This window comes from Trichosurus vulpecula, chromosome 3 (assembly GCF_011100635.1).
Source record: "Trichosurus vulpecula isolate mTriVul1 chromosome 3, mTriVul1.pri, whole genome shotgun sequence".
NCBI lineage: Eukaryota > Metazoa > Chordata > Mammalia > Diprotodontia > Phalangeridae > Trichosurus > Trichosurus vulpecula.
The window spans coordinates 109945254-109958848 of NC_050575.1; the positions used below are offsets into that span (position 1 = coordinate 109945254).

The following is a 13595-nucleotide window of genomic DNA, read 5'->3' on the forward strand; positions in this document are numbered from 1 at the left end:
CTTAGAGGGGAAGCAGTCTGGGGATTGCTGGAACAAGGTCCTTCTCTCCTCCCAAAGGGCACGGCGTTGTTGTTCGGTGGAGTCCAACTGTGGGATTTTCTTGGCAGATACACTGGAGTGCTTTGCCATTTCCTTCTCCAGCTCATTTGACGGATGAGGGAAACTGAGACAAACAGGGGTAAGCGGCTTGCCCAGGGTCATAGAGCAGTTGTGTCTGAGGCTAGATTTCATGTCAGCCACACGCGTCTTCCTGACTCCGGGCACCGTGTTGTATCCCCTCAGGCACCTACGAGTTTAGCGGAGCGAAAGGACCCTTGTACCTCCCGCCCCCTTCCAGCAGGGGACGCTGTAGCTGACCCACCTGTTCTGCGCCTGCCCAGACTAGGCGGAAGTGACGCCAGGGGTTGGCGTTATAAACCCTCTCTCGGGCTCGCGTCCTTCCTTTCGCAGCCGCCGCCATGGAGCTCTTAGCGTTACATCGGTCTTCCGCCTGTCGCCGCTCGCTACCATCCGCCCCTCCCAGGCGCTGGGGTCACCGGCGGCTCGACCCTCCCTGATGTCTCCGCGGAGGACGAGAGAGAGCCGAGTCGGGCCTCCCCGTGGGAGCCGTGCTCCCCTCCCCCACGCAGGGTGCGCACGTGGAACAGGGCTGCTCGCGGGCTCGGAGCACCAAGAACAGGTGGGGGAGGTCCGCCCGCTTTGGGCGCCTTAGCGCTCCGAGCTGGGGGGTGGGTGGGTCTGTCGGGAGAACGCGGCCGCCCGAGTCTGGGGGAAGGGGGATTAGACCCTGAGCCGGGGTGCCGGACGAGAGTGGAAGGACTTCGGTGGGATCTGTGAAGGAATGATTGAATGGACGTGCACTCCGCGAAGGGGCGCGTGGACGGATTCCCCCCCGCGCCCTGGGGCGCCCTTTTCCTGGCCCTGCATTCGAAAGTGATCGTGGTCTCACTGTGACCCGGTCATTGATAGTGCAGGAAGAGAAACTCCTGAAGGGTTTTCCCGTGTTTGAGGGGTCGGCATCCAGCCCTGTCAAACCCTGTACCTTTCACACACTTCCCCTTCGGTAGGGAACCGTCCACGTGCTGCTGGGCCAGCACAGCCAGGACTTGGGGGTTTTCCTTCATTCTAGGTGCCTTTTTATCCTACCAGGCTGTTGGGATGATCCCACCATCCGCACGAGGATTCGGCCCCGGTCAAGTGCTTTTCGCTGTCTCAAAGGTAAGGGGGGTTCTGCTCACTTCAGTGCCAGGGAAGTGAAGCAAACATCTTGTGATGTACAAGCAAGGTTGTGAATACAGCGGAAATGGGGAGGACTACACTGGGCAAGGATTCGCGTGCTGATCTTGGGAAGGATGGAAGGGAAGGAGCCTTTATTGAGCGCTTACTATCCTTAATAATACAAATACCACTCTGGAGGTCTGAAGATTGTTTGCAGGTTTGTCACTCTTAGAAGGCTAGCTGAGAAGGCGAGTTTTATTAAGCACCTCTTAGGGGCCAGTTACTGCTCGAAGTGCTGGTATTGGCAATCAAAATGGGTCTGAGTGATGAGTTTGTGACATCAGAGCCTTTTAGACCACGTGGGTCTAAGTCGCATTTTTGTGTGGATTTTAGGTCACAGTGGGTGAGTTGCATGTGTGCGGCTCTGACGTTCAGCAGTAAGTAGTTACAAGTGACTGAGGCCTGCCCTCCAGCCGTTGTGGGGGGATCCCCGGCTGAAGTCATGTTGGTAACTACAAATTGTATTTGCTGTGAAGTTCAGGGTGCTGGCTTTTTCCCCTGAACTAAGTGAGTGGTATTTGTATGCTGGATTAAAGTAAGATTGTTAACCCCTTAACTGTTGCTTTCCTTAGTGAAGCACATCAAAAGGACTTGGGCTTGCAGCGATCTGTGAGCTGGTGGTTGTTGGTTTTACATGCCCACCTCATCCCCAGCAGCTGCTAGTTGGATTGTTGAACCGGTCCTTTATGATCCTATTTTACAAGAATCTGAGGCACACAGGGGTTAAGTGACTTGCCCACAGTCACAGCTAAGAAGTGTCTTAAGCCTAGATTTTAACTCCAGTCTTCCTGACTTCAAGCCCAGTGCTCTCCATTGAGCCACGAACTGCCTCTAAGGCTCTTGCCTTGATGCCACGTGTCTGGTACACATTACCCTAACATATAAAAAGCTCGACCGTGTGGTATGGTGGGAGGAATGCTAGCTTTAGAATTGAAGGATCCACTTTCAAATCTTGGCTCTGCTACTTAATGGTCCTGTGAAATTTTACCACTTAGCTGTTCTTTTTCATTTGTGTTTTCTTTTGAAGCACTCCATTCTCCCTTCTTTTGTACCCCACCACCTAGGTTTGGCTGTACAAAGTAAAGTTTTTTCTTGTGTTTGCAGTCTGTCTTTGAGAAGGCACCACATTTAAGTCAAAAGACTAAGGTTTGAATCTGGTTCTTAGTTGAGTTCCCTGAAATATCTGACAGTGGACTAAAGTGGGACTCAGTTTCCTTGTGTGTAAACGATTAGTGGTAATACTAGTCCTAGGTTTTTATTGGAAACTCCATCTACTAATGCAGGTTGGAATCTTCTCTGCAACTTGGAGTCATTTTTAAGAGTTGTTTACAGCAGAGGTGGGCAAACTGGTCTGTTAGTAGGCCAAATCTAGCTCACTACCTGCTTTCATCCAGCCCACAAACTACATTTAAATCCATTGTCAAATCCTGGCTTAGAACACTGAAGTTAGGTGACTTGCCCAGCATTCACAGGCACTGTCATTGGGTGAAACTTAACCCGTTTCTCTTGACTTCTGTAAGGTGGTGCCTCAGAAAAGTACTTTAAAAAAAGTACTTGAACTAATAAGCTCACACAGATTATGAAGAAAATGCTCTGCCAACTATTAAGTGATATATAAATGTGGGTGCTAGTTATCTTTAGTAAAGCTTGAATGTTGAGGTGTTATTCCTCTTGGTCATCCTTTGGGGAATGCTAAATTATGAACTGGCTTGGAGAGGCAGTGTAGTGAGACTTGTCATAGAATTGGAGCATGCCTGATTTGTGAGAAAGCTGAGAAGTGGGTTTCTATGTCACGTCTCCTAGAATGGGCAGAGGTTCTCAACCTTTTTTGTCATGGATCCCTTTGGCAGTCTAGTTCAGTTTTAGAATCATGCTTAAGTGCATAAAATACATAAGGATTACAAAGGAAACCAATTACATTGAAATAGTTTAAAATATTTTTATAAATTCCTGTCTTTTCCTTGTGTCTGTGCTTTGCCCATAGCAGACTTCAGATGATTAAGGATATTCTATTTGGCAAAGTCACTTATGTGCTAGGTGCTGGGCATACAAAGGTAGTGAAACTGTTTGGCTTCGGGGTGTTATTTTCATCTTATGGGTGAAGAGGATGAGGAAGATGGGATCCCTAGCTTTTAAAATAGGATCAAACAGGTTTTCAGGCCTTGGATTTTGGGCCATGTTTTAGGTTACTAAAATAACTGCTTGAAGAAACTGTTGGCCTTAGGCCCTTAGTGGGTATGTACTTATGATTGCATCTCACACATCCCCTTGTTTTTTTTTTCCCTTTGTTTCAGGACTTCAGCCAGTTGGCCTACCTTTGTGGAATACCATAAACATCAAGAAAAATAAGTTAAGCCTGGCTTCAACAGGATGGTAAACCAGACTCAAAGCACTTGGTTCTTGCTCAATCACCATGGTGGGAAAGGAAGATTACTGGATCTAGAAGCCTCTTGTCCTCTGTCCACGGAAAAGCCTCACAGCCCTTGGCTTCTGGCAGAAAGGGAAGGAAAAGCTCCTGCCTTAGCTGAGTCTAAAAACATTCTAATGCATCTGTTTCTGTCATTCTCAGGGGACCCTGCTGGTCATTCACTGCTATTCACCCTGGACTGAGTCTCTGGGGGGTAACATTCCCAACCTCCCAGTTCCAGGAATAGACACAAATCTTTGTTTCCTTATGGCTTCTAGTAATCATAGACTTCAGGACCTAACCCTTTTTCCATCAAGGGTCTGTACTATGCAAATTCATGACCCAAGTCCTGTCACAATGACTATTTACTGGCCCTATCTCATGTATCCTTTATGACCATATCTGTACCAAGACTTTGGTGACCAGAATCCCCACAGTAGGACAAGTTCCTAGTAGGCTTCCATCTGAGTGTGAAACCATTATGATGACACTACTCCAAAGAGTAAATGGTACATTGTTTTTGAAGAGTTTGTGAAATTTAGAATATAGTATCTTGTAAAATGTTTGGGAAATATGGACTGCTACATTAGTCCACAAAAACCCTAGCTTGGCCCCTAACATTGTATTGATGTTTCTGTAAATAACTTTGTCCTTTGTATATGTATGTCTGAATGGCTCCAAGCTTCCAGGTGGGACCTTACCTGATGCAGTCTTTTAAATCAAACAGGCACTATTGGTATTTTACTGTGATGCCACAGGGGGAGAAATTGACCATCAAAGGTCCTTTTAGTACTACATATTTGAATATACTTGGAGCTTATTCCTGAACACTCACTAGGTTTACTTTTGATAATGTTTCTTAAACAGGTCATTCCCATGTTAGCGGCTATTGACCTAGACCACTAAAGTAGGCTTTAAATGTTGTCACAAATGTTTACAGTCACAATTCCCTTCGAGGTAAATGTAAAACATTTAAATGGTTTATTATTAAACATGTATAACACAAAAGGAATAAACAACTTGACTTAAAAATTCATCTAAATATTTTTTAAACTATAAAAAACATTCTTCCTGTTCAAGTACAGGCCTTTTACATGCTATCAGTGAAAGTACAAAGGACGTAATGGTTATAGTTACATAGAGATATGTACACTTAAGATAGGCTGTATCTTCACTTAGAAAGGTGTAGATACTACACATTGTTTTCATAAATGTTACCTAAAACCCTATTTTAATGTAAAAGATAACTTGAAACTAATAGTAAGGCTTATTCTTGGAAGCAAAGTAACAGGATAGGGAGTAGTAGGAGGACACCTAGGGGTCAAAGCTGTGTGACCTTGGGCAAGTCACTTCAACATCTCTAGGCATTTACTAGTCTGAAGAGGTGAGAGGTGGCTATCTCCCAAGCTGCTTAAACATAAATGTACATGAAAAGCGAAGCTAGAATTACAGTGTACTCAAGTACAAAAGTGCTGTATTGTAGATTTGCCACACTTTTTGCTGTTACCCTGCTGAGTTTTTAGAGAGCTGAAAGTGAATGTGAGGCAAATACAATACTGTGTTTAAATACTGAAAACCACTGATAAGTAAAGAACTGTAACCAAGCTGCGGCAAGGTCTTAGGATGATCATGCTGTTGAAGCAGCAAACGTGAGAGACTGATGTGTTAGAATAAATGAGCTGGTATTTCAGCTTTAGTCCCTCATAAGATAACTTGACAGCTACTTGAATTAGGACTTAGCAGGAATCTGCTAATTGTCCATCAAAAGCATGTATGCAAGGTAACTTCTGAAAAAAGGTGAGCATGGGAGAGCCTTATTTTTTGAGCCACCAAAGCAGTGAGCAGGTGTGGCAAACAGGTCACCATAGCAGGTTGCCATGACAGGCTAGAAGAATTTATCTGTAGTTCTTGAGGGAAAATGAAGTATCCCTTCAAAGAAAGGGAAGTTCTTCAAGAGATCTTGAGGGATCTTGAGATCACAGAAGTCCTAACCAAAATGCAGGCGAGTAGACAAATGTGATTCTAGGATCTACAGAGTTAAGTAATAGGTAGGAAGCACTTCCCACTTGGTGGGAACTAAATCCTCAGTACAAAGCAATTTCTGAGGGATCCTAAGACCCCTTCAGAAAAGAAGTAATGCAGCCCAGGTCAGCAATGAGACAAATAGTGGTTGCTGGTCACTCCCTGCCGAAGGGTACCAACACAGCCTTTTGTCAAAGACAACAGAAAGCTCTGGTTTCTTTCTGGGGAATGTTATCAAGGATGTGACAATGTTCTGAGAAGTGTCAAATGTGAAGATCACTACCCACACCGGATAATTTATAGAAGGGTAGATTATACCATTAAAAGGAACCTAGGAAGCTTTGCTGAGGATTTGTGAAGTCTTTGGCAAGAAACTAAAAACTTAAAGGATATGCATATTTTCATCACTTTTTACTGTTAATGTAGAAGCTTCAAAAGAAAAATTGAGATTTAAGAAGCAAATTATCTAGTTAAGCTACTATCTGAGAACAAGATTTCAATTTCTGGATAAAGCTTAAGATGTATGAATAATGGCTTTGCATATAGACTATATCCCTAATGATGGCTAGTAAAAAATTACGATTCCCAGCAAAATTCCAGAACTTGAGGATTACATGGTGAGCATTTAGAAAGGGAATTAAGTGATGACAACTTCGAGAATAGGTCATATCAGACTAGCTTCATTTTCTTTCTGACATTTTGGGATGCCTGATGATAAACTGGAGCAAGTTCAAAAGAAGATGACTAGAATGAGGAGGAGGAAACGGGAGGAACAGAATCATCAAGAAAAGGGCTGTCATGTGGTAGGGAAATTGGACCTGTCCTACTTTGGCCCAAAAAGCAGAACTAGGTACAACAGGTGAGGCTGTACACAGGTAGATGTCAGCTCAATTTCCTAACTAGGAGAGTGCCGTCCCAAGTGGAATGGGTTGCCCTGGGAGGTAGTAGGTTCGCCCCCATTGGAGGTCTTCTGGTGAAGGCTAGATGACTACTAGATGGAGATGTAGCAGATTCCCACTGAGATATAGGTTGGACCAGATAACCTCTGAAATCAAATCCAACTCTAAATCTCGTAATTCTGTGGCCTGTCATCTTTTGGCACAAGCGCTAGAGGGGGTTGCCAGCTCCTGTCTTAGAATGACAATTGAAAGCTATAAAAGCTTTGGTTAAAGATATTCTTAACTTTATCAAAAATAGGTTACTTACATTTACAACAGAACACAGACATACTTTAGAAAAGTGGCTCAAAACTTCTTAGGGCATTATTTACAATCAATTTTCTCCCTGCTTCATTAACGTAAAAACAGTGAGAGATTCTATATGCCAAATGAAAAAAGGCACACAAGGCATTCCCCTCCAAAAGTCTATCCTTATGGTTTTACCTTGTTGCTCACCTAGTTAAAGATGATCATGGGAATAAAATTCCACATGAGTAATTTGCCCCTGAAGAGCATCTGATACACTTTTAATGACTTCAGAAAGTTTCAATACGGTGGGTGCCAACACCAATCAGTGTTGGTATGAAGATAATTATAAATTAAAGGTCCCACTGCCAAGCAGTTTCTGTCTCTTAGGCCACATTTTGGGTAAATAAAAATAAAAAAAAAATCATCCTGCAGTTTCCGCACCACTCGACACACGAGACTCAGTGTATGTGCAGGGGGAAAGTTCCAGAGGAATGCCTATTTTTCAGAAAATGGGGAACTGACCTGAATCTGATTTTTTTTCCTGAAACCACATGAATGTCAATGGTTGGCTCTTTCACTGACAACATCTTGTAGCCGTTTCAGGAGCACGTCGTCATTCTCCTGGCAGAGGCGCTTAGTGGGTGACTGGGCATCGCCGTCGATGGTTAGCGCTCGCTTCTTGCTTCTCTGTTCACCGTGTTTGATCATATTGTTGATGTCTTTCAAACTCTGCCAAAAACATCAGAAAAATTGTAGGCAGAACCGTGTGTGTGTGTGTGTGTGTGTGTGTGTGCTCATGTGTGCTTGTGTGCGTGCGCACGCGAGAGAGAGAGAGAGAGAGAGAGAGAGATGGCAGCTAGGACAGCGGGCTAGTAAGTGCAGTGGATTAGACTGCATCCACATATGGCAGGTTACTACCTGTGACCCATCTTCCTAGGGCGTGTCTGTACATGTTATAACTAAAACTAGTTGGTGTCTCTTAATACTTAAACACTTAAAACTAGTTGGTATCTCCTGAATACATGTAACAAATATGGGTCAACCAGCAAAGACCTTGCCAACTCATCATCTGAGGTTTCCTTGTACCAAAGGGACAATTTGGAAAACTACTCTTTATTCTAAGTGAGATTCTTGAGAATATTCAGCTTAAAATAATGAGGACATGAAGAAACTGAAGACTGGACATGAAAAGCTGCTCTTTTATAATTTTTACTCCTCAAGTTTAGTACCTTTCTGATAAAAGTTCAAATCAAAAAACAAAACAAGAAAAAGTTAATAGAAAAACTGAATTAATTTTTAAAACTGTTAAAAGTGCTTAAGTGCTGACCTTGGAAGGGCTGCCATTGAACCTGTAGAGCAGAGCTGTCCTTGGGGTAAGGCAGGCTCCATTCTTGTGTGGGGACACATAAACGGAATGTTGTTGAGAGATCCGGCGAGGTGACACTGGTTGCTGCTTAATGTTTGGGAAAGGAGACAGAGGCAGAGCTTCCATCTGAAATTTCAAAATAAAGTGTCATTGTAGGGGTAGTTGCTTAAGGACTTTTTTAAGCCTGATAGTTTTTTTTTTCCACACTTGTGGATGTCTGCTTAGCTGGAATAAAAAAACTGCTTCCTACCACCACTTGTGTTTCAGAACTTAACAGATGAACCTCCATCTTTCTAGGTTCATTAGGACTCTACCCTGAGTCCCAGATGATGTGAACACTGGTGTTTCAAAGTGTGAGTAAGAATTTGGAGCAGATCTAATTAAGGGCAATCTTACATTTACATTCTTTATGAGTAGAACATTTAAGGATTACCAAATACATACATTTGTTGTTGTTCAGTCATTTCAGGGTCACACAACTAGGAAGCGTCTGAGGCCAGATTTGAACTCAGGAAGATGAGTCTCCCTGACTCGTACTCTATCCACCATACCACCTACCTGCTTCAGTACACATACATACATAAGTTTTATTTATCTTTTGTTTCTATTGAGGGTCAATCAATGTTAACAGCTATAATAAATGCAACTGAAAAGCGATAGGTAGGAAATAGGAAAATTTGTACATACATACCACATGATCTTCATTTGACAAATCATATTTTAGTGCAAATGATTTCACTCTTCCCACATAAACCTCATTGTAGAATTTGATAAGATCACCTCTCTCTTCTTTCATCGATCCTGTGGAACAGTCTGGTGTTTTTGTACCATCTAAATCTGTTGAAAAGGACACACGCTGTAAACAGTCTGCTTTTGCACAAAATTCGGCAACTTCAAATAACATTTTTGCTACAATATAAAAAAGAGGGAAAAGTCTTTATATTGGGCTTTCACTATATATTAGAAGCTTTATAAGCAACTGAAATATAATTAAAAAGTTAGCAGGAGAAATGAAAAGTGGTAAGCTTGAAGTAGAAGTCTGGAGTAGCCAGTATCGGCCAGGACAGAAGGCAACACAAGCATAACATTTTCACAAAGACAAAAAATTGTTTTACTCATTAACACGTTATTTTCCTCATACAGTGTGTCCCAAAAGTTTTATACAGCTAACATAGCTGTATAATAATTTTCCTTCTGCAATATTTTGTAAATTCTGTATGACTGGGAAGGAGAAGTCAATCACTGAAAACAGAAGCCAACACGTTATCAGCAGTCAAAGTTGCATTCCTTTAAAGGCTTCACGTCAGCTTAGGGGAGGTGGCTATCCCAAATTTATCCATAACCCATAGTAAATAGAAGAATGAATGTGAGTGTGTGTCTACAACAGTGATGAAAAAGAAAACCTTTTGACTGGTATAGGGCATGTCAGTGGTACTTTTTCTCAACCCTTTCCTCTAGCAATGGCAGCCTAGGGGCAACAATCAACATGTATTCCTCCCTTACTTCTACCTCACAAAGTCCTCCTCTTCCTTCAGGCACCTCAAGAAACATGTTCTGAATGAAGTCTTTCCTGATGTGTCAACTGCTAATTCTTTCTCTCCCAAATGCCCTTGTATTTAACTACTTTGTGTATATATTATCACCTTTATATTGTGTATCTTTTTTACATGTATTTGTTTCCCTCATTAGAACTTAAAATCCATGCAAGAAGGAACTGTTTCAGTCTTTGTACTTGTATCCTCCATAACTAACATAATACCTGCTTAACAAATATTTGTTGATTAAAAAGTAATAATAAACATAAAGATAAGTAACAGGGTCTCTTGCCTCTCTAGTGGAAAACTGATAGCTTTGTGAAAGATGGGCACACTAACTCATTGCTGGTGGAGCAAATAATTGGTCCAACAATTCTGGAAAGTAATTTGAACTTAGGCTAATAAAGTGACTAAAATGCCCACACCCCTGGACAAAGGATTCCACTTCTAGACATATACTCTAAAGATGTCAACAATAAAAGAATGGCCCATATACACAAAGATAGAGGATAGACCCCTCAAAAGATTTTGAGACATAGTGTATTGATCACATGACTTTTTGCGGTAGCAAAGAACTAGAAACAAATCACACACTAATCTATTGGTTAATGGCTAAGTAAAGTGTAGTGCTTGGATATAATGGAATGTTACTGTGCTTTAAGAAACAAAGAACATGATAAATACCGAGAAGCATGAGAAAATTTCTAAGAACTGACGGACAATGAAATAAGCAGAAGTAGGAAAACATTATATATGACAACACGGAAAATGGAAAGAACAATTAAAAACAATAGAAACTGAATGTTGTGAAATTATACTCATTAACCTTAGCCCCAAGATATGAGAAGACACACCATCCCATCCTTCTGTGCAGAGGTGGGGTACAAAGGGTATGAAACACTGAATTACACGTCAGAGTTTTTCAATGTTTGTTGGTTTCATAGAATTTTTTTCTTCCTCTTTCAAAAACTCCTTATTATTAAGAATGGCACTTTGGAATGAGATGTAGGAAGGAATATAGTCAGAAATGTAGTTGATGTGAAAACAAGAAATAACTAAAAACTTATTTCAAAATAGAAAATTGTTATCAACCTTTTTTGCTATCATTCAGGTCCACCCACTTTATTAACAGGTTATCTACTATTATCTACTACTATCTATTTTTGTTAAATTTTACGAAGTATACTAGGAAACTTTTCCTAAAGAAGATAATCATTAAGGGCAAAACTGCCTAACCTGGGATCTCTAAGTTTTTAAAAAAAATATTTTGATAACTATATTTCAATATAATTGGTTTCCCTCATAGTCCTACATATTTTATTTTATGCATTTAAAAACATCATTCTGAAGAATAATGGCAGGCTTCAACAGATTGCCAGAGGGGTCCATGAGAACTCCTGTGGTATGCCTCTAGAAGTTCATTATAATGAATACATCATAAGAAAAAAGCAGGAACAGCTTTATTAGAGAATAGTCAACTAAATTTGGTTACTTACCATAATCTGTCATTTCCATATCTTTTACATTTTGATTGTACATGCTAACTTCTCTTGGAATTCTTTTCAATAGAACACTTCTATAAACCTATTAAAAGGAGAAAAGGAGTGAAAAGGAGAAAAAAACTACTGCAGTTACAAAAAGTGGCATAGCTTACCAAACACCAAAATGAAGAAGGCAAAATAATTAATCGATAGGTTCATTACTGAATATTTACAAATATTCAATATAACATCTATCAGAATGCTTTCACTTATTTTCTTTTTTTATTTAATTTTTTCTTTTTATTTTCAGTTTGCAACACTCAGTTCTACATAATTTTGAGTTCCAGATTTTCTTCCCTCCCTCCCCCCTTCCCTCCCCAAGACAGCATGGAATCCCATATAACTTCCGCGTATAACTTCGCATTGAATTAATTTACACACTAGTCAAATTGTGGAGAAGAACCATGACCAATGGAATGAATCATGAGAAAGAAGAAACAGAACCAAAAAAAAAAACAACTCAAAAACAAATACAAAAGAGAGAAAAAAAAAGGGTGGGGTGGGGAGAAAAAGGTGAGCATGAAGTGTGCCTCAATCTGCATTCATACTTCATAGTTCTTTCTCTGGATGTAGATAGCACTCTCCATCATGAGTCCTTTGGAGCTGTCTCTGCACATTGTGTTGCTGAGAAGAGCAAAGTCTGTCAGGGTTAGTCCTCACAGAATCCATATATCTGTGGTTGTGTATAATGTTCTCCTGGCTCTGCTCCACTCACTCAGCATTATGTCATGCAGGTTTTTCCAGGTTGTTATGAAGTCCATATCATCCCCATTTCTTATAGCACAATAGTATTCCATTACCTTCATGTACCACAGCTTGTTCAGCCATTCCCCAATTGATGGGCATCCCTTTGATTTCCAATTCTTAGCTATCACAAAAAGAGCCGCTATAAATATCTTTGTACATATGGGTCCTTTTCCCGCTTGTGTGATTTCTTTGGGATACAACCCTAGAAGTGGTATTTCTGGGTCAAAGGGTATGAACATTTTTATAGCCCTTTGGGCGTAGTTCCAAATTGCTCTCCAAAATGGCTGGATCAGTTCACAACTCCCACCAGCAACGTAGCAATGTTCCAATGTTCCCACATCCTCTCCAGCATTTATCATTTTCCTGTTTTGTTATTTTAGCCAATCTGACAGGAGAGAAATGGTATCTGAGTCGTTTTAATTTGCATTTCTCTAATCAGTAGTGATTTCGAGCATTTTTTCATATGCCTATAGATATCTTTAATTTCTTCCTCTGAAAACTGTCTGTTCATATCCTTTGACCATTTCTCAATTGGGGAATGACTTGTATTCCTATATATTTGGTTCAGTACCCTGTATATTTTAGAAATGAGGCCTTTATCAGTGACACTAGTTGTAAAGATTTTCTCCCAATTTTCTGCTTCCCTCCTAATCTTTGCTGTATTGGCTTTTTTTGTACTAAAACATTTCAATTTAACATAATCAAAATTATCCATTTTGCATTTTGTAATGCTCTCTATCTCTTCTTAGGTCATGAATTCTTTTCTTTTCCATAAATCTGATATGTAAACTATTCCTTCCTCTCCCAAACTGCTTATAGTTTCAGCCTTTATTCCTAAATCATGAACCCATTTTGACTTTATTTTGGTATATGGTGTAAGATATTGGTCTATGCCCAGTTTCTGCCCTACCATTTTCCAATTTTCCCAGCAGTTTTTGTGAAAGAGTGAATGCTTAGCCCAGAAGCTGGCCTCTTTGGGTTTATCAAAGAGGAGATTGCTATAGTTGTCGACTTCTCCATCTTGTCTACCTATACTATTCCACTGATCCACAACTCTGTTTCTTAGCCAGTACCAGGTAGTTTTGATGACTGCTGCTCTATAGTACAGTTTAATATCTGGTATGGCTAGGCTACCTTCTCTAGCATTTCTTTTCATTAATACCCTAGATATTCTAGACCTCTTGTTCTTCCAGATGAATTTTGTTATCATTTTATCCAGCTCTGAAAAATAATTTTTGGTAGTTCAATTGGTATGGCACTGAATAGATAGATTAATTTTTATTATATTATCTTGGCCTAACCATGAGCAACTGATATTATTCCATTTTTTTAGATCTGACTTTATTCGCGTGTAAAGTGTTTCATAATTATGTTCATATAGGCCCTGGGTTTGTCTTGGCAGATAAACTCCCAAATATTTTATAGTGTCTACAGTAACTTTGAATGGAATTTCTCTTTCTATCTCTTGCTGTTGGGCTTTGTTAGTAATGTGTAGGAATGCTGAGGATTTAT

General features: G+C 40.6%; 1 protein-coding gene and 1 non-coding gene across 2 annotated transcripts in view; one reads left to right on the forward strand and one right to left on the reverse strand.

Moving 5' to 3' along the window:
* Positions 1–919: 919 nt before the first annotated feature.
* LOC118845170 lies at positions 920–1052 on the forward strand. Its single transcript, XR_005010035.1, has one exon. It is a non-coding gene; the product is annotated as a small nucleolar RNA SNORA71 (small nucleolar RNA).
* A 3591-nt stretch (positions 1053–4643) lies between these two features.
* RBL1 (RB transcriptional corepressor like 1) overlaps positions 4644–13595 on the reverse strand; it is a 71292-nt gene continuing 62340 nt past the window's right edge. The window contains exons 19-22 of the mRNA XM_036749157.1: positions 11292–11379; positions 8952–9097; positions 8222–8386; positions 4644–7623 (exon numbers count right to left, since the gene is read on the reverse strand). Coding sequence (XP_036605052.1) covers positions 7453–7623; positions 8222–8386; positions 8952–9097; positions 11292–11379 — 570 coding nt within the window. The 3' untranslated portion in view covers positions 4644–7452. The remainder of the gene's footprint in view (positions 7624–8221; positions 8387–8951; positions 9098–11291; positions 11380–13595) is intronic.